This window comes from Oncorhynchus gorbuscha, linkage group LG09 (genome assembly GCF_021184085.1).
Source record: "Oncorhynchus gorbuscha isolate QuinsamMale2020 ecotype Even-year linkage group LG09, OgorEven_v1.0, whole genome shotgun sequence".
NCBI classification, from domain to species: Eukaryota; Metazoa; Chordata; class Actinopteri; order Salmoniformes; family Salmonidae; genus Oncorhynchus; species Oncorhynchus gorbuscha.
In genome coordinates, this window is record NC_060181.1 from 1,427,305 (window position 1) to 1,447,742 (window position 20,438).

Sequence of the window (20,438 nt, forward strand, 5' to 3'; positions counted from 1 at the left end):
ACTCAGCGACACAACGGTAGGGATTAACTGAGCTGGTCTTGAGTCATTGATAAGTCATTGTCTCAACGGTAGGGATTAACTGAGCTGGTCTTGGGTCATTGATAAGTCATTGTCTCAACGGTAGGGATTAACTGAGCTGGTCTTGGGTCATTGATAAGTCATTGTCTCAACGCAGCCTTATTATGCGGTGAAAGGATCCAGGAACCCAATACAAGCTTTGTTTCCAGACGGTATGAAAATTGTCAATAAATGTTACACCCACAGAACTGCAATAGTCTCGTAGCCAGTTATAGAGGGATAAAAGTCTGTTGAAACGTTCAATGCCACAATGTAGGGAGGGCCAGATAGAAAAGGGTCGTTTGTTGGTGTCAAGCAGAGAACCAATTAGTTATTTAAAATCCATCTTCAGCTGTTCTGAGCTGCGCTTCATAATCTCATTGTATCCCGCAGACTCAATTTCCTATTTGGGAGCAGCTTATTGATGTTCTGTACTCGTGCTCCTGGACAAAGTTTCTTGCTCCAGAGGACCGAGACGAACTCGATGACGAAGCCGCTGCAGAGCCCAGTCAGATCCAGAGAGGGGGAAAGGAGACGAACTCGATGACGGAGCCGCTGCAGAGCCCAGTCAGATCCAGAGAGGGGGAAAGGAGACGAACTCGATGACGGAGCCGCTGCAGAGCCCAGTCAGATCCAGAGAGGGGGAAAGGAGACCAACTCTATGACGAAGCCGCTGCAGAGCCCAGTCAGATCCAGAGAGGGGGAAAGGAGACCAACTCGATGACGAAGCCGCTGCAGAGCCCAGTCAGATCCAGAGAGGGGGAAAGGAGACCAACTCGATGACGGAGCCGCTGCAGAGCCCAGTCAGATCCAGAGAGGGGGAAAGGAGACCAACTCGATGACGAAGCCGCTGCTGAGCCCAGTCAGATCCAGAGAGGGGGAAAGGAGACGAACTCGATGACGAAGCCGCTGCTGGAGTCAGCGTAGTTGGAGTCAGCACAGCCGTTGCAGACACAGGCCGTCCTAGCTATGAAGGTACAAGTAGACCAGGCTCCAGTGCAGCGAAGCTACTCATGTCAATCTGCTGCGGACCTCTCGCAGAAAGTCCAGTCAGCTTATGCCGACAGCCATTTCAACGACTTGTGACATGGAACCAGCGTTGATTGGAACATTATTCTTGCTGTTCTCCGTCTACTTCGCTACCAGATGGAGGAGGAGAAGCAGATGGAGACAACTTCCTTGGCAGGCTAGTTCCAGGTAGCACAGGCCATTCAGATAGGGACAGATGACAAGGCAGGGGGGGATACATCCATCAGGCCCTAGTGTAGCCCAGCCACAGGAGTTGAGAACAAGAAAGTTCAATTTTTTCTACCATAAATTCACGTAGAATAGTCACCTCATTCCTGTATTCCTCCGCAAGCAAACAGTTGCTACATTGGCCAAAGTATTGGCACTCCGGATTGTCAGTATTATCCCGGAAAAGCAGTGGTTTAAAAAGCATCTAACTGTCATGGTTTAAAAAGCGTCTAACTGTCATACTTGAGTAAAAGTAGAGATATCTTAATAGAAAATTACTCCAGTAAAAGTCACCCAGTAAAATCTTTAGTGAAGGTAAAAAAATATTTGGTTTTAAATATACTTAAGTATCAAAAGTAAATGTAATTGCTAAACTACACACACATATATACATATATATATACATATATATATATACACATAAATCTTTGTTTAATCCTTATGTTCTCTTGATAATTGGGTGAATTAGACCATTTCCTGTCCTGCAAAGCATTCAAAATGTAATGAGTGCTTTTGTGTTGGGAAATGTACAGATTAAAAAGAACAGAATTTTCTTAAGTATAAAGTTGTCGATAATATACAAAGTAAAGTACAAATACCCCCCAAAACTACTTAAGTAAAAATACTTAAAAGTACTACTTATTAAATCATTGTTAGAACAATCTTAGGATGCATCTTTCATAGCCAAGGAGTTTCCCAAATAGGCTTATTTTCTGCCTTACCTCACAAGATATCATTCTAAAACAATGCATCAGCGTTTTGTGGAAATGGACATGATCATAAGATGGTAAGTGTTTAATTTGAGTCAGGTATAGGATCTAATGTAATACAGTATCTAAAATATGCATTTGTAACATTTTGTCAAGATTCATTTTATACCAAGATTAATTTTATCCAGTGGAAAATGGAAACATGGAACACTAGAAGTCATTAAATTGTCAGACGTCAGTTCAACAACAGTCAGTAATACAGCATATGTCTGCTATTCAGCAGATTGTTGCGCTCCAATTTAACCGGCAGCGCTGAACGCGTAGACGGTTTGGTGGATATAAACACGCATATTCTCAACAGCCTGAGCCCGTTTCTGACTCACAAGTGATGGGGCAGGAAAACAGGAGATACTCCGAAAGCTGGACCTCGTCTCCTTCAATCAGCGGAGCAGCCCGCTACAACTTTGCGCCGAGTGCTGAGGTGCAGCTTGTAACAGCCGTGTGCTTTTACACAGTGGGGAGTCTCGGTCCTTGAGGATGGACAGGTCCTCTTTGTTTTAATGGTAATATGTTCAGCGCATTGGTAAATTACTCAAAACACATTGTTACATTACAGCCTTATTCCAAATTTAATTGTTTCTTCTCTTCAATCTACACACAATAGCCCATAATTACAATGCAAAAACAGATTTTTAGAGATTTTTGCAAATGTATAAAGAAACCCCCCAGAAATATCAGATTAAGAAAAACACGTTTTATTTTATTTCACCAGGTAGGCTAGTTGAGAACAAGTTCTCATTTGCAACTGCGACCTGGCCAAGATAAAGCATAGCAGTGTGAACAGACAACACAGAGTTACACATGGAGTAAACAATTAACAAGTCAATAACACAGTAGAAAAAAAGGGGAGTCTATATACAATGTGTGCAAAAGGCATGAGGAGGTAGGTGAATAATTACAATTTTGCATATTAACACTGGAGTGATAAATGATCAGATGATCATGTACAGGTAGAGATATTCTTGTGCAAAAGAGCAGAAAAGTAAATAAATAAAAACTGTGGGGATGAGGTAGGTGAAAATGGGTGTGCTATTTACCAATTTATTATGTACAGCTGCAGCGATCGGTTAGCTGCTCAGATAGCTGATGTTTGAAGTTGGTGAGGGAGATGAAAGTCTCCAACTTCAGCGATTTTTGCAATTCGTTCCAGTCACAGGCAGCAGAGTACTGGAACGAAAGGCGGCCGAATGAGGTGTTGGCTTTAGGGATGATCAGTGAGATACACCTGCTGGAGCGCGTGCTATGGATGGGTGTTGCCATCGTGACCAGTGAACTGAGATAAGGCGGAGCTTTACCTACCTTATTTACATACTTTGTTGAAGTATCTTTGGCAGCATTTACAGTCTCGAGTCTTCTTGGGTATGACGCTATAAGCTTGGCACACCTGTATTTGGAGAGTTTCTCCCGATCTTCTCAGCAGATCCTCTCAAAGTCTGTCAGGTTGGATAGGGAGCGTCGCTGCACAGCTATTTTCAAGTCTCTCCAGAGATGTTCGATCAGGTTCAGAATGTCTGAGTGGCCCAGTTGGAATGCGATACAAAACGGTGCAACGATGTGCTTTAGGACCACGCGGACGCCTCCGAGCGGTCTGGTGGGCTGTTTGGAGTGTTGATCCGACTGGTGATATCCATGGCTGATAGGTAGTTTCTATCAGTTGTGTACATCTCAAATTAGGATATATTGTTGTTGTTTTTCTACTGTTGAGCTGACACCGGTCATACACAATACTGTAATCTATTAAAGGAATACTTCATTTCAACCCTGTTGTGTGCAGAGCAGAAATACTACAATACAGAATTGAAAAGAGATAATTTTATTGTCATTAAAAAAATAAACAAATTATAGCATACACACCATTCCTTCCTCACTATATCCGTATGGTCCAAATGAACATTTAATGAGGTTGATATTGACGTTAGTCAAACTTGTTATAAATCTGATCTTTCTACCACAGCTGGTACAAGGGGTCAGAAAATAAATAAATTAGAAAAATCGCAGATTCGGTGTGTGTCTGTAGGATTTATGTGTATGAATGATAATGCATCCATGTGTTGTCTCTAGGCAGACCGTGTATGGATATTGTGCGTGAATAAATAATTATTTTAAGGGGGCATTAAAATTATTTGTATATAGACTTAGATTGCACTTGAAATAAGATATTTTAAAACCATTATACCCTGTACATTCAGAAAGATGTGCTTTGCTGACACCTGCTTCCAAACCCCAAGCTCTAAACACACACGATTAACTCTAGGATACCATTACACCACACTAACTTCACGACGTGGAACAAAATATTTAAGAATTTAAATTAAATGAGTAAAGAAGGAACTTCAAAACAACAATACATTGGTACAGTAAAAGTGCTATTCAGACCTGACTGGTCGAGAAGGACGATCTGGTCTGATCCAGACCTAACTGGTCTAGGAGGTCCGTCTATCTGGTCTGATCCAGACCTAACTGGTCTAGGAGGTCCATCTATCTGGTCTGATCCAGACCTAACTGGTCTAGGAGGTCCATCTATCTGGTCTGATCCAGACCTAACTGGTCTAGGAGGTCCATCTATCTGGTCTGATCCAGACCTAACTAGTCTAGGAAGTCCATCTATCTGGTCTGATCCAGACCTAACTAGTCTAGGAGGTCCATTATCTGGTCTGATCCAGACCTAACTGGTCTAGGAGGTCCATCTATCTGGTCTGATCCAGACCTAACTGGTCTAGGAGGTCCATCTATGTGATCTATTCTAATCCGGACAGGAGATAGTCAATATTACATACAAAAGAAATAAAAATCTTTAAGATAATATTCCTGGAAAAACATTGTTATATATACTAGAATATAATGGATGGTGTTAGATACAGCATGCACACAATCACATCCCACCATTCTGAGATCCTATTGGTCAGCTAGGAAGCAAAAAAAAAAAAAACTGCTTCTAGAATCCCCATATCAATTCCTGATCAAGTTCTTGCCAATATGCTACAGGTCCATAGAATGACATGGCACCAGGCACAGAAATGGTCCAAATACATCATAGTAAACAAGTGGCTAGAACAGACCAAATCATTTGACCTCTGACCTTACCCTGTTTTCCAGCCAATCCAATTTTAGATGACAAAAAAAACCTGGCAAAAAATTTGGAGTAGCATAACATTTGGTTTGATTTTATTGGCTGGGGAGGGGCAGAGACTACCATAGGCATAACATTTGGTTTGATTTTATTGGCTGGGGAGGGGCAGAGGCTACCATAGGCATAACATTTGGTTTGATTTTATTGGCTGGGGAGGGGCAGAGGCTACCATAGGCATAACATTTGGTTTGATTTTATTGGCTGGGGAGGGGCAGAGGCTACCATAGGCATAACATTTGGTTTGATTTTATTGGCTGGGGAGGGGCAGAGACTACCATAGGCATAACATTTGGTTTGATTTTATTGGCTGGGAAGAGACTCCCTTAGAAATAAAATGCCTAGAGTGGTTATGCCTATGGAAACTCACCGACCGACCACACAGCTGTTAAATATATATATTATCTCTAAACGGGGACAAGAGGTCTCACCGACCGACCACACTACTGTTAAATATATATATATTATCTCTGGACGGGGACTAGAGGTCTCACCGACCGACCACACTACTGTTAAATATATATATATTATCTCTGGACGGGGACGAGAGGTCTCAGCAGCTATTTGAATGGTCCCCCTAATTCACTTGACCAAAATATAAAATGCATCATGTAAAGTGTTGGTCACATGTTTCATGAGCTGAAATAAAAGATTCCAGAAATGTTCCATATGTACAAATTAGTTTACATCCCTGATAGTGAGCATTTCTCCTTTGCCAAGATAATCCATCCACCTGACAGGTTTAGCATATCAAGAAGATAAACAAACATGATCATTTCACAGGTGCACCTTGTGCTGGGGATAATAAAATGCCACTTAAAATGTGCAGTTTTGTCACAACACAAAGCCACAGATGTCTTGTGTTTTGAGGGAGCGTGCAATTGGCATGCTGACTATAGGAATGTCCAGCAGAGCTGTTGCCAGATAATTCAATGTTTATTTCTCTACCATAAACCGCCTCCAACGTCACTTTAGACAATTTGGGCAGTACATCCAACCGGCCTCACAACCGCAGACCACAAAAAAACACGCCAACCCAGGACCTCAACATCCAGCTTCTTCATCTTCTGGATCATCTGGGGGGTGCTGAGGAGTATTTCTGTCTGACCTTTTGTGAGTATATACTCATTCTGATTGGGTGAGTCTGGCTCCCCAGTGGGTGGGTCTGGCTCCCCAGTGGGTGGGTCTGGCTCCCCAGTGGGTGGGTCTGGCTCCCCAGTGGGTGGTCCTATGCCCTCCAAGGCCCACCCATGACTGCAACCTGCCCAGTCATGTGAAAATCCATCGATGAGGGCCTAATGAATTTATTCCAATTGACTGATTTCCTGAACTGTAACTCAGTAAACTCTTTGAAAGTGTTGCATGTTGCGTTTGTTCAGTATATTAGGGTTAATCACAGAACGTGAGAGAATAGGAAATGGTTAAATAGTCCACCCACAGCTGTACACTAAACTCAATCGTTCCTGACACTAGCGGTTAGGGGAAGAGAACCCATGCTGTCTATTCAACAAATGTCTAGAATCATCCATCCAGGTAGGTAGTATATACTAACACACTGAACATCTTCTACAACGGTCACCTATATCATTATAACACAGTGATGAGCAGCAAAGAGCTGAGAGAGTATGACTGTCTCAAAAGGGTACCTACCGTATTCCCTATCTGGTGCACTACTTTAGACCAGAGTCCATAGAGTGTTAGCCAGGGTGAGCAGAGTCATGATAAATACATCACACAGCTAGCTGGCCAACAAACAGCCTGGTCCCTTTGAGCTCTGGTCAAAGTGCAGCCCTATATGGAGAAGTTTTTCATGAAATAGAAGCATTTCACTGCTGTTTTTAGGAGCACGTGACAAATACAATTTGGATTTGAGACGCCCCCAAGGAGTGGACAGAGAGAGGTCTGACCCTAAAGTTAAACCTCGTTGACGTTCCTCACAGAGGGTCTGCAGTAGTTTGTGTTAGCTGAAGATATGTGGAAGGACTGGGTTTTCCTCTTCAGATGGGCTTGCTTGGTGGCCAGAGAGCGCTTGCTGCTGGAGATGATCTCAGAGATGAACATCTTACAGTCGATGCAGACCTCCATGGTACACCAATCCTCTGTCAGCTCCTTGGGAAGATCCAGCTCGTCACTAGACCGCTCAATTTTGCGTTTGGATAACCTGGGAGAGGAGAATTTTATTAATCTTTATTTAACCAGGTGGGTAAGTTGAGAACTAATTCACATTTACAATGAGAGGGTCCTTTTTACTACTTCCTTTATTTAGGAAGGCCAGGTACCTCGCCAACCACCTAACCCTATAGCCTTCTGAGTAACAAGACCAGGTACCTAGCCCTATAGCCTTGAGTAACAAGACCAGGTACCTAGCCCTATAGCCTTCTGAGTAACAAGACCAGGTACCTAGCCCTGTAGCCTTCTGAGTAACAAGACCAGGTACCTAGCCCTGTAGCCTTCTGAGTAGCAAGACCAGGTACCTAGCCCTGTAGCCTTCTGAGTAACAAGACCAGGTACCTAGCCCTGTAGCCTTCTGAGTAACAAGACCAGGTACCTAGCCCTGTAGCCTTCTGAGTAACAAGACCAGGTACCTAGCCCTGTAGCCTTCTGAGTAACAAGACCAGGTACCTAGCCCTGTAGCCTTCTGAGTAACAAGACCAGGTACCTAGCCCTGTAGCCTTCTGAGTAACAAGACCAGGTACCTAGCCCTGTAGCCTTCTGAGTAACAAGACCAGGTACCTAGCCCTGTAGCCTTCTGAGTAACAAGACCAGGTACCTAGCCCTGTAGCCTTCTGAGTAACAAGACCAGGTACCTTACCAACCACCTAGCCCTGTAGCCTTCTGACCAACAAGGTTTTAACTGAAATCAGTCAATTCAACCGTCCATTTGGTTTAGTTGTTCTCTCAGGGACAACATTGGAGTCAATCAACTCCCAGTCTGTCACTGGAATGATGTAATGTAACTAGGGGGGTAGAATAAGTCTGCTTCAACACCCATATGGCATATCTAGAACCAGACTACTAGATACCATGTTGAAGAACTGACAGCCCTGGTGGGCAAATTGTACAATGATTGCTCTGCAAGTACAAAGCACAAGCTCTCAAACAACAACAAACAAGGAGAACATTGATGAGAAGTGGGACATGAAGTCCCATGTACTGACCACTGAGAACATGGAGGGGGACACAGCAGAGAACCAGCATTAATACCAACGTTGCTGAGTGGGTGGGGCACTGCTCTGTCTGGAAGGTAGTCAGGACTGAGGTAGATTGAAGTGTACTACCCCCTAGTGGTCATGCTCAGGACCATAACTGAATTGTGATTTTATAAAAATAATAACTGAAATAAAAGGAAGAGCAGTATAAATGTTATTCGTCACACCCCTAAGCCCAAAGACCAATAATGATGTTATTGTGTACCTGGAGACAGTCCGGCGCAGGCGCTGGCTGGACGAGGGCTTCTCTGAGGTGTCCAAGGCTGATGTCCCTCCAGCCTCCTCCCTGGGTAGGATGGTGGTAGTAGATCCCAGCGAGGAGATGGACAGGTTGGCATACGGCTTAGATGGAAGACTCTTCTGGAAACAACGGGACAGAGTCAGGAGGAAGGAAGTCTCTCCCGGAAACAACAGGACAGAGTCAGGAGGAAGGAAGTCTCTCCCGGAAACAACAGGACAGAGTCAGGAGGAAGTCTCTCCTGGAAACAACAGGACAGAGTCAAGAGGAAGTCTCTCCTGGAAACAACAGGACAGAGTCAAGAGGAAGGAAGTCTCTCCCGGAAACAACGGGACAGAGTCAGGAGGAAGGAAGTCTCTCCCGGAAACAACAGGACAGAGTCAGGAGGGTCAGATATATAGAGGATCTGAACATCTAATCTGTCAACAACTAAAGGGCTAGTGTGGTCAATGGGTGGACGAGGAGGACTTTGGCTCACCTTTTTACAGCACTGAGAGCACACAGGCCTGGAGAGAGAGAGAAATATTCAGTCACTCAAGTCTCATTCATTCTGATTAATGTTAAGATATTTTCCAGTACTTTTGTATACTCTTTAGCCAGTTGTCCTGAAGTGTTTAAGTGCCAAAAGTGGTCAACGAAAATTGACCACACACACACGTACAGATACGTCATTGTTCTCCCTCTCTCTGCTGTGTGTGCATCTTGCTATCTGTCACTCAAAATGGTGAAGGGCTGAAGCTCATTGGCTAGAATTCGAATTCCTAAGAGGGCTGGCCTATGTGGGGGAAAATGTAGGAAATATGGTGCAGCACAGCTCCCAGAAAAACAGTCACTTAAAACTAGAGATTTTGTGAGGTTAGACAGTAATTCTGCATGTATGAACTATACGTTGATACATCCAGCCCAAAGCGGGAGGTTTGAAAAATACTTCGTAGTCATCAAAATCCTGGAGCATGTCTTTGAACAAAAATTCCACACACTCTACTTTTGGTATTTGTATCTTTGGTCCATTGTTGATATAGTACCAAACTGTTTGTCATGTCAGCAATCAAGTTAAGATAGATCAAATCAAATTTATTTATATAGCCCTTCGTACATCAGCTGATATCTCAAAGTGCTGTACAGAAACCCAGCCTGAAACCCCAAACAGCAAACAATGCAGGTGTAAAAGCACCTATATATAACTTAAAAAATACAGAAATACTGCCACTATGATAAGATTGTTTTGGGGTGAAATTTACTTTAGTAAAATATAACTCATCAGGGATTGGAACCGGTTCGGGGAACAGAACCAAAATGTTGTTCTTTTACAGTTGAGGAACAGAAAGAGAACCAGGAACGAAAGTGATCTATACTGCTCCGGAACAGAACCAAAATGTTGTTCTTTTACAGTTGAGGAACAGAAAGAGAACCAAGAACGAAAGTGATCTATACTGCTCCGGAACAGAACAGTTGTTTTAAAAGCACGGGAACCAGTTAATAACATTAATTTACCTTCATCCCCCCCCCCCCTAACATCCCACAAAAAACACAAGGCGCCTAAGTAAAGCCCTTACTCTGTCACTTAGAAATGTATTCCAGTGTCTGCCTGTCAGCTGAACATTTTTGCCAGTGTGTGAAGGCAACCTGATCCTCCGTAGCATAGGCTACTGCACTGACGTTACAAGCGTGATTCAGAAATTAGGAAGAGATTTTTAATTAGAGAAGAATGTATTAACGTTTCAATGCTAGTTGCGGATACTATAGTTATCAAGTTTCACATTGGATTCATTAACTACAAAAAGGTAAGACGTGTTTTTTTAAATTCTGGTGCCGCTCTGCACACACAAGCTTGTTAACTTGCTCTGGTCGAACTTTAAGACAACTCTCTGAAGTTCAGCCATTCAAAAGCTTCTCCATAGAGGAACTTTAACTTTCTCTCATGTGTTGTATGTGTCGCACTGCTTTGCTTTATCCAGGTCGCAGTTGTAAATGAGAACTTGCTCTCAACTGCCCTACCTGGTTAAATAAAGGTGAAATAAATCTAATTTAAAAAATGTGAAATAAATAATAAAAAAATGGAAGCCGCTCCTTCGTTTAATTCTGTGGGCAGATAATACATGTCATAACAAGATTCCCAGCATTTCAAGTCACGCCTCCTCCTCCCTCTTTCGCGCTCTCACACCAACAAAATTTCAGTTGCATCTCACGCCCTACACTTGTCTGTCCATTGCACATGTAAATAACTATAGCCTACTAACTAACCTAACTATAGAGTATCCATGCACTACCTGCAAAATCAAATGTTATTGGTCACACACATGTTTAGCAGATGTTAATGCGAGTGTAGCGAAATGCATGTGCTTCTAGTTCCGACAATGTAGTAATATCTAACAAGTAATCTAACAACAACTACTTTATACATACACACACACAAATGTAAAGGAATTCATAAGAATTTGTACATATAAATATGCATAGGACAAAACAACTATAGCTTGCCCAATGTCCATAGCAAGCTGCTCTATCTGCACTGATTGGAAGTAATAATGTAATTTAATGTCAAGCAAATGAATTTAAAAAATGAATGATTTCAGAGGCTTAAAACAGAAGAGAAAGTAACAACAAATCGGTTCAGAACTTTATTTTGCAGGACGGAACCAAAAACAATTACATTCTGTTCAGAACGGAACGATTGGAAAATGATTTGGGTTCCAACCCCTGACTGCAAAATAAATATAAAATGTCTACAACTGTACTATAAATACTGTACTATAAATGTACCTTTTGCAGAATTGGCAGGTGTAGGACCGGTTGAAGAAGGAGAACCTTTTAGTCCGACAGGAGAAACACAGCTACAGGAGAGAGGAGGAGAACGGTTTAGTCCTGGTACAGCGTCTAGACAGGCCCCGCCCCGCTGGTACAGCGTCTAGACAGGCCCCGCCCCGCTGGTACAGCGTCTAGACAGGCCCCGCCCCGCTGGTACAGCGTCTAGACAGGCCCCGCCCCGCTGGTACAGCGTCTAGACAGGCCCCGCCCCGCTGGTACAGCGTCTAGACAGGCCCCGCCCCGCTGGTACAGCGTCTAGACAGGCCCCGCCCCGCTGGTACAGCGTCTAGACAGGCCCCGCCCCGCTGGTACAGCGTCTAGACAGGCCCCGCCCCGCTGGTACAGCGTCTAGACAGGCCCCGCCCCGCTGGTACAGCGTCTAGACAGGCCCCGCCCCGCTGGTACAGCGTCTAGACAGGCCCCGCCCCGCTGGTACAGCGTCTAGACAGGCCCCGCCCCGCTGGTACAGCGTCTAGACAGGCCCCGCCCCGCTGGTACAGCGTCTAGACAGGCCCCGCCCCGCTGGTACAGCGTCTAGACAGGCCCCGCCCCGCTGGTACAGCGTCTAGACAGGCCCCGCCCCGCTGGTACAGCGTCTAGACAGGCCCCGCCCCGCTGGTACAGCGTCTAGACAGGCCCCGCCCCGCTGGTACAGCGTCTAGACAGGCCCCGCCCCGCTGGTACAGCGTCTAGACAGGCCCCGCCCCGCTGGTACAGCGTCTAGACAGGCCCCGCCCCGCTGGTACAGCGTCTAGACAGGCCCCGCCCCGCTGGTACAGCGTCTAGACAGGCCCCGCCCCGCTGGTACAGCGTCTAGACAGGCCCCGCCCCCCGCTGGTACAGCGTCTAGACAGGCCCCGCCCCGCTGGTACAGCGTCTAGACAGGCCCCGCCCCGCTGGTACAGCGTCTAGACAGGCCCCGCCCCGCTGGTACAGCGTCTAGACAGGCCCCGCCCCGCTGGTACAGCGTCTAGACAGGCCCCGCCCCGCTGGTACAGCGTCTAGACAGGCCCCGCCCCGCTGGTACAGCGTCTAGACAGGCCCCGCCCGCTGGTACAGCGTCTAGACAGGCCCCGCCCCGCTGGTACAGCGTCTAGACAGGCCCCGCCCCGCTGGGTCTAGACAGCGCCCGCTGGTACAGCGTCTAGACAGGCCCCGCCCCGCTGGTACAGCGTCTAGACAGGCCCCGCCCCGCTGGTACAGCGTCTAGACAGGCCCCGCCCCGCTGGTACAGCGTCTAGACAGGCCCCGCCCCGCTGGTACAGCGTCTAGACAGGCCCCGCCCCGCTGGTACAGCGTCTAGACAGGCCCCGCCCGCTGGTACAGCGTCTAGACAGGCCCCGCCCCGCTGGTACAGCGTCTAGACAGGCCCCGCCCCGCTGGTACAGCGTCTAGACAGGCCCCGCCCCGCTGGTACAGCGTCTAGACAGGCCCCGCCCCGCTGGTACAGCGTCTAGACAGGCCCCGCCCCGCTGGTACAGCGTCTAGACAGGCCCCGCCCCGCTGGTACAGCGTCTAGACAGGCCCCGCCCCGCTGGTACAGCGTCTAGACAGGCCCCGCCCCGCTGGTACAGCGTCTAGACAGGCCCCGCCCCGCTGGTACAGCGTCTAGACAGGCCCCGCCCCGCTGGTACAGCGTCTAGACAGGCCCCGCCCCGCTGGTACAGCGTCTAGACAGGCCCCGCCCCGCTGGTACAGCGTCTAGACAGGCCCCGCCCCGCTGGTACAGCGTCTAGACAGGCCCCGCCCCGCTGGTACAGCGTCTAGACAGGCCCCGCCCCGCTGGTACAGCGTCTAGACAGGCCCCGCCCCGCTGGTACAGCATCTAGACAGACCCAGCCCCCCTAGTACAGTATCTAGACAGACCCAGCCCCCCTAGTACAGTATCTAGACAGGCCCAGCCCCACTAGTACAGTATCTAGACAGGCCCAGCTCTCACCTTTCCTTTCCTCAGTTCGTTGTAAACGTCTTTGTACTGTTGGAACTTCTCCAGCTCAGCTTTGACCAGAACCTGTCTGATGTGCATCACCTCTTCTACTGTTAGAGCCAGACACTCTACAGGGTAGTAGAAGTCCTCCTGAAATAACACCCCCCCACGTTGTGTTATTAAACCCCCACCAGGACATTACTCCCAGGGAGCACACAGAGCATGCCCAGACAGAATTGAACAACACAGCAGTTCTGAGGACATCTTAACACCCAGTGAGTCATGTAGTCAGTTGGTGTACAAAGTCTAAAATGTGTTCCTAAACAGTGTTAGGTTTAAGACTAAAAGTTGTATTAAGTGATCATTGATGATGTAATTGGGTGCGTTCCAGGTTGTCATTTTTGCAGTCTGTGGTCCAATAATCTCTGAATATTGTTATATTATACATCAATGTGGTGATGACCTGGAACGCATCCATAGTTAGAGTGGAATAACACATCCATGACGTACCACCTTAGCACCACTGCTGGGGGCGGGGTTTTCCACCTGACAGGAAATAGAACAGCCCAGTATTACCGACGGGACCACTACCGACTCCTCCTCCTCCTCAGTATTACCGACGGGACCACTACAGACTCCTCCTCAGTATTACCGACGGGACCACTACAGACTCCTCCTCCTCAGTATTACCGACGGGACCACTACAGACTCCTCCTCCTCAGTATTACCGACGGGACCACTACAGACTCCTCCTCCTCCTCAGTATTACCGACGGGACCACTACCGACTCCTCCTCCTCCTCAGTATTACCGACGGGACCACTACCGACTCCTCCTCCTCAGTATTACCGACGGGACCACTACCGACTCCTCCTCAGTATTACCGACGGGACCACTACACTCCTCCTCCTCCTCCTCAGTATTACCGACGGGACCACTACACTCCTCCTCCTCCTCCTCAGTATTACCGACGGGACCACTACACTCCTCCTCAGTATTACCGACGGGACCACTACAGACTCCTCCTCCTCAGTATTACCGACGGGACCACTACAGACTCCTCCTCCTCAGTATTACCGACGGGACCACTACAGACTCCTCCTCCTCAGTATTACCGACGGGACCACTACAGACTCCTCCTCCTCCTCAGTATTACTGACAGGACCACTACAGACTCCTCAGTATTACTGACAGCACTTCTACAGACTCCTCAGTATTACTGACAGCACTTCTACAGACTCCTCCAGAACACCATTCTATCATTACATCTGCCTCTGAAGATGACAAAGTCCTCAACTGGCAGCTTCATTAAATAGAACCCGCAAAACACCAGTCTCAGCGTTAACAGTAAAGAGGTGTCTCCAGGATGCTGGTCTTCTAGGCAGAGTTCCTCTGTCCAGTCTCAGCCTTAACAGTAAAGAGGTGTCTCCAGGATGCTGGTCTTCTAGGCAGAGTTCCTCTGTCCAGTCTCAGTGTTCTTTTGCACATCTTAATATTTTATTTCTATTGGCCAGTCTGAGATATGGCTTTTTATTTGCCTCTTCACAGTAGTGAAGTAGTGTCCACTATAATACCATGCAGCAAACAGTAGTGAAGTAGTGTCCACTATAATACCATGCAGCAAACAGTAGTGAAGTAGTGTCCACTATAATACCATGCAGCAAACAGTAGTGAAGTAGTGTCCACTATAATACCATGCAGCAAACAGTAGTGAAGTAGTGTCCACTATAATACCATGCAGCACACAATAGTGACATACCAGAGACTTGGAGCTCTGTCTGGTGGGGGCTGTGAAGGGTCGTATGCTGGTGGGGGGCTCCTTCTCAATGGAGTGTCCCCTCTGAGGGGAGGGGCGACTGTCAGGCTGGGGAGTCATGGAGATGGACCGGAACCTAGGGGGTGCTGGAGGGGAGAGAGAGAACAGTGAGATTAGAGCTCAGGAGGAAGGAGAGCGAGAGTTGAGAAAGGCAGTTTGATAGTGTCGTGCCCTACATTTGACCAGGGCCCCATACAGGACTAAAGTCGTGCCCTACATTTGACCAGGGCCCCATACAGGACTAAAGTCGTGCCCTACATTTGACCAGGGCCCATACAGGACTAAAGTCGTGCCCTACATTTGACCAGGGCCCATACAGGACAAAAGTAGTGCCCTACATTTGACCAGGGCCCATACAGAGAAAAGTAGTGCCCTACATTTGACCAGGGCCCATACAGGACTAAAGTAGTGCCCTACATTTGACCAGGGCCAAGAGGACTAAAGTAGTGCAGCATCACTCCTGCTACTCTTGAACATGCCCCAAACTCTTGGATTTGGTACAAGAACCCTTCTGCATGTGGAGATGGTACATTTTGCAGTTTTGACAACAGCTAATTGTAATTTCTCCCCTCCTGGGTTTTCTGTTGCCTCATGTTAACTCCACCTTCATCATGTCGGCTCGTAGGGAATTTACCAGCCACGAAGTGTAGAATCACACAGCTTCAAGACGACAACACACAGTAACCACACAGCTTCAAGACGACAACACACAGTAACCACACAGCTTCAAGACGACAACACACAGTAACCACACAGCTTCAAGACGACAACACACAGTAACACACCCCCAGAGGACAACACATCCATTCTCATCAGAACTGCTTGTCTGTCTGAAGCTGCAACAGTTTTGAAAACAACGTGTTTGAAAGGATACTTCAGGATTCTGGCAATGAAGCCTTTTATCTACTTTCCTTCGACTCTGATGAACTCGTGGACACCATTTTAAATGTCTCTGCATGCAGTTTAAAGGAAGATGCTAAGTAGCGTTAGCACAATGACAAAGTCTATGGTATCAGCTAGCATGCCCCCAGTCATGACTAACGCAAGTTAGCATTGGCTCACAAAACTATTTTCCTTCATACTTAAAGCAGAGACAAGATGAATAGAATCTTCATTGCTTTTTTCAGAGTTGCACCAATGGTGGAAATAACAAGACTGTGTTATAATGCTGTTATAGCATCAAATGGTTGTTAACTGCCACAGAATAAGGGGTTGTTAGAACGCTCATCTGTGTGTGTTCTACTGAGGATGGGCCTCTGGGAGATTTAACACTGACAGGAGATCTAGGATGTCTTTTGGGTGATAAAACCTAAAGAGACCGCATTCGTACATTTTTCTGTTCCATAAGGTACCAGGGAGAAACGACCCCAGGGACAGACCCTGGTCTCTACACAAAGAGTACGGTTTTTACAGCAGATACTGTGTCTGGTGTAAAGTATAAGTATCTTCCATACAAATATTAACCTTGTGACCCATTATTTTTATTTTTTATTTTACCTTTATTTTACTAGGCAAGTCAGTTAAGAACAAATTATTATTTTCAATGACGGCCTAGGAACAGTGAGTTAACTGCCTGTTCAGGGGCAGAACGACAGATTTGTACCTTGTCAGCTCGGGGATTTGAACTTGCAACCTTTCGGTTACTAGTCCAACGCTCTAACCACTAGGCTACCCTGCCGCCCCAATTCATCAGTTGTTCGTCAAGTAGACTGGAGGGGGTGTATCTTGGCTATAAAAGTACTTTGGTCTCAACGAATCATGGGAGCGTGATTCGTTGACCAGTTATCGTAGAGCACTCAATCGATTCACACACACTGTATTAACCTGCTCCCTTATTTATAAGTGAATAAAGATATTGTTTCAGTAAAAAACTGACGTGATACGTGTGTCTCCTCATTTGATAGTAAAGAAATTAACCACCACAGAATGCTGGTTTCTGTATTGCACTTTGACGTCAAGTGATGTAAAAAGGGCTTCATCAATACATTTGATTGCTTGATTGATTGATTGATTGATTAATGTTGCAAAGCAATAACTAACCTGATATTCAGTGGAGTGGTTGGTGTGGTCCAAGTGTCTCTTTTCCAAGCTTAAAGGGATAAACACTCAACATCATAGGCTAGAAAAGGTAGAATACATTGGCCATGTTGTCAATATTGAAGCAACATCTCAAGACATCAGTCAGGAAGTTAAAGCTTGGTCACAAATGGGTCTTTCAAATGGACAATGACCCCAAGCATACTTCCAAAGTTGTGGCTGAAGTGCTTAAGGACAAAGAAGTCAATGTATTGGAGTGGTCATCACAAAGCCCTGACCACAATCCCTTTGAAAATTTGTGGGCAGAACTGAAAAAGCGTGTGCGATCAAGGAGGCCTACAAACCTGACTCAGTTCCACCAGCTCTGTCAGGAGGAATGGGCCAAAATTCACCCCACTTATTGTGGCAAGCTTGTGGAAGGCTACCCAAAACGTTTGACCCAAGTTAAACAATTTAAAGGCAATGCTACCAAATACTAATTGAGTGCATGTAAACTTCTGACCCACTGGGAATGTGATGAAAGAAATAAAAGCTGAAATAAATCATTCTCTCTACTATTATTCTGACATTTCACATTCTTAAAATAAAGTGGTGATCCTAACTGAACTGAAACAGGGATTTTTTTTACCAGGATTACATATCAGGAATTGTGAAAAACTGAGTTTCAATGTATTTGGCGAAGGTTGTTCTGACTTCAACTGTATATCTATATAATGTTTAATTAAAGTATTCGGCGAAGGTTGTTCTGACTTCAACTGTATATCTATATAATGTTTAATTAAAGTCTGAGCTCTGTTGGTGCATGAGGGGTGTGTCGTCTGTATAATCTGTCAAATAAAAATAGCTTGATAAAAACAGTAGTGCACTATCTAGTGAATAGGGTGCCATTTGGAATGCACAAGTAGTGTCCTTCAAAGAGTGGACGGATCTAGTGTACTAGCTAGTATACATTGTGTTAACAACTTCCAGGTTGGAGCGAGCGGTCGCATCCGCACTTCGGTCCACAGGTAGTATAACTTTTCGTTACATTTCATTACATTTCATTATAGTACAACGGTTTGATTTGTCTAATCTTAGCAATTTCTTCTTAGCTAGCTACATAGCCGTCTTTGTATCAAAGAATTGCATAATTATCATATTTCGTCGTCCTAAAATAGTCTACACTGCTATCTGCCCAGCAGCTAGCCAGCTAGCAAACGTCCACCGTCTACAGAATAGCAGCACTGTAGAAACTATTACACTCAACGGAACGACTTGATTAGTGTAGTGTCAACAACGCAGCCACTGCCAGCTAGCCTACTTCAGCAGTACTGTATCATTTTAATCATTTTAGTCAATAAGATTCTCGCTACGTAAGCTTAACTTTCTGAACATTCGAGACGTGTAGTCCACTTGTCATTCCAATCTCCTTTGCATTAGCGTAGCCTCTTCTGTAGCCTGTCAACTATGTGTCTGTCTATCCCTGTTCTCTCCTCTCTGCAGACCATACAAACGCTCCACACTAATCTGGTGGTCCCAGCGCGCACGACCCACGTGGAGTTCCAGGTCTCCGGTAGCCTCTGGAACTGCCGATTTGCGGCCAACAAGGCAGAGTTAATCTCAGCCTATGCCTCCCTCGACTTCTTGGCACTGACGGAAACATGGATCACCACAGACAACACTGCTACTCCTACTGCTCTCTTCGTCCGCCCACGTGTTCTCGCACACCCCGAGAGCTTCTGGTCAGCGGGGTGGTGGCACCAGGATCCTAATCTCTCCCAAGTGGTCATTCTCTCTTTCTCCCCTTACCCATCTGTCTATCGCCTCCTTTGAATTCCATGCTGTCACAGTTACCAGCCCTTTCAAGCTTAACATCCTTATCATTTATCGCCCTCCAGGTTCCCTCGGAGAGTTCATCAATGAGCTTGATACCTTGATAAGCTCCTTTCCTGAGGACGGCTCACCTCTCACAGTTCTGGGCGACTTTAACCTCCCCACGTCTACCTTTGACTCATTCCTCTCTGCCTCATCCTTTCCACTCCTCTCCTCTTTTGACCTCACCCTCTCACCTTCCCCCCCTACTCACAAGGCAGGCAATACGCTCGACCTCATCTTCACTAGATGCTGTTCTTCCACTAACCTCATTGCAACTCCCCTCCAAGTCTCCGACCACTACCTTGTATCCTTTTCCCTCTCATCCAACACTTCCCACACTACCCCTACTCGGATGGTATCGCGCCGGCCCAACCTTCGCTCTCTCCCCCGCTACTCTCTCCTCTTCCATCCTATCATCTCTTCCCTCTGCTCAAACCTTCTCCCTATCTCCTGATTCTGCCTCCTCAACCCTCCTCTCCTCCCTTTCTGCATCCTTTGACTCTGTCCCCTATCCTCCAGGCCGGCTCGGTCCTCCCCTCCCGCTCCGTGGCTCGACGACTCATTGCGAGCTCACAGAACAGGGCTCCGGGCAGCCGAGCGGAAATGGAGGAAAACTCGCCTCCCTGCGGACCTGGCATCCTTTCACTCCCTCCTCTCTACATTGTCCTCCTGTCTCTGCTGCTAAAGCCACTTTATACCACTCTAAATTCCAAGCATCTGCCTCTAACCCTAGGAAGCTCTTTGCCACCTTCTCCTCCCTCCTGAATCCTCCTCCCACTCCCCCCCCTCCCTCTCTGCAGATGACTTCGTCAACCATTTTGAAAAGAAGGTCGACGACATCCGATCCTCGTTTGCTAAGTCAAACGGCACCGCTGGTTCTGCTCACACTGCCCTACCCTGTGCTCTGACCTCTTTCTCCCCCCTCTCTCCAGATGAAATCTCGCGTCTTGTGACGGCCGGCCGCCCAACAACCTGCCCGCTTGACCCTATCCCCTCCTCTCTTCTCCAGACCATTTCCGGAGACCTTCTCCCTTACCTCACCTCGCTCATCAACTCATCCCTGACCGCTGGCTACGTCCCTTCCGTCTTCAAGAGAGCGAGAGTTGCACCCCTTCTGAAAAAACCTACACTCGATCCCTCCGATGTCAACAACTACAGACCAGTATCCCTTCTTTCTTTTCTCTCCAACTCTTGAACGTGCCGTCCTTGGCCAGCTCTCCCGCTATCTCAGAATGACCTTCTTGATCCAAATCAGTCAGGTTTCAAGACTAGTCATTCAACTGAGACTGCTCTTCTCTGTATCACGGAGGCGCTCCGCACCGCTAAAGCTAACTCTCTCTCCTCTGCTCTCATCCTTCTA

General features: G+C 46.6%; 1 protein-coding gene across 5 annotated transcripts in view; it reads right to left on the reverse strand.

Annotated features, from left to right (window-relative positions):
• Positions 1-3,783: 3,783 nt before the first annotated feature.
• spire1a (spire-type actin nucleation factor 1a) overlaps positions 3,784-20,438 on the reverse strand; it is a 43,884-nt gene continuing 27,229 nt past the window's right edge. For 2 of the 5 annotated variants that reach the window (XM_046361337.1, XM_046361340.1), the window contains 7 exons: positions 15,131-15,273; positions 13,883-13,918; positions 13,385-13,522; positions 11,401-11,471; positions 9,116-9,143; positions 8,605-8,759; positions 3,784-7,351 (listed from right to left, as the gene is read on the reverse strand). In XM_046361337.1, the coding sequence (XP_046217293.1) occupies positions 7,105-7,351; positions 8,605-8,759; positions 9,116-9,143; positions 11,401-11,471; positions 13,385-13,522; positions 13,883-13,918; positions 15,131-15,273 (818 nt within the window). In that variant the 3' untranslated portion in view covers positions 3,784-7,104. The remainder of the gene's footprint in view (positions 7,352-8,604; positions 8,760-9,115; positions 9,144-11,400; positions 11,472-13,384; positions 13,523-13,882; positions 13,919-15,130; positions 15,274-20,438) is intronic. The other 3 variants (XR_006840273.1, XM_046361338.1, XM_046361339.1) reach the window with 3 other exon arrangements.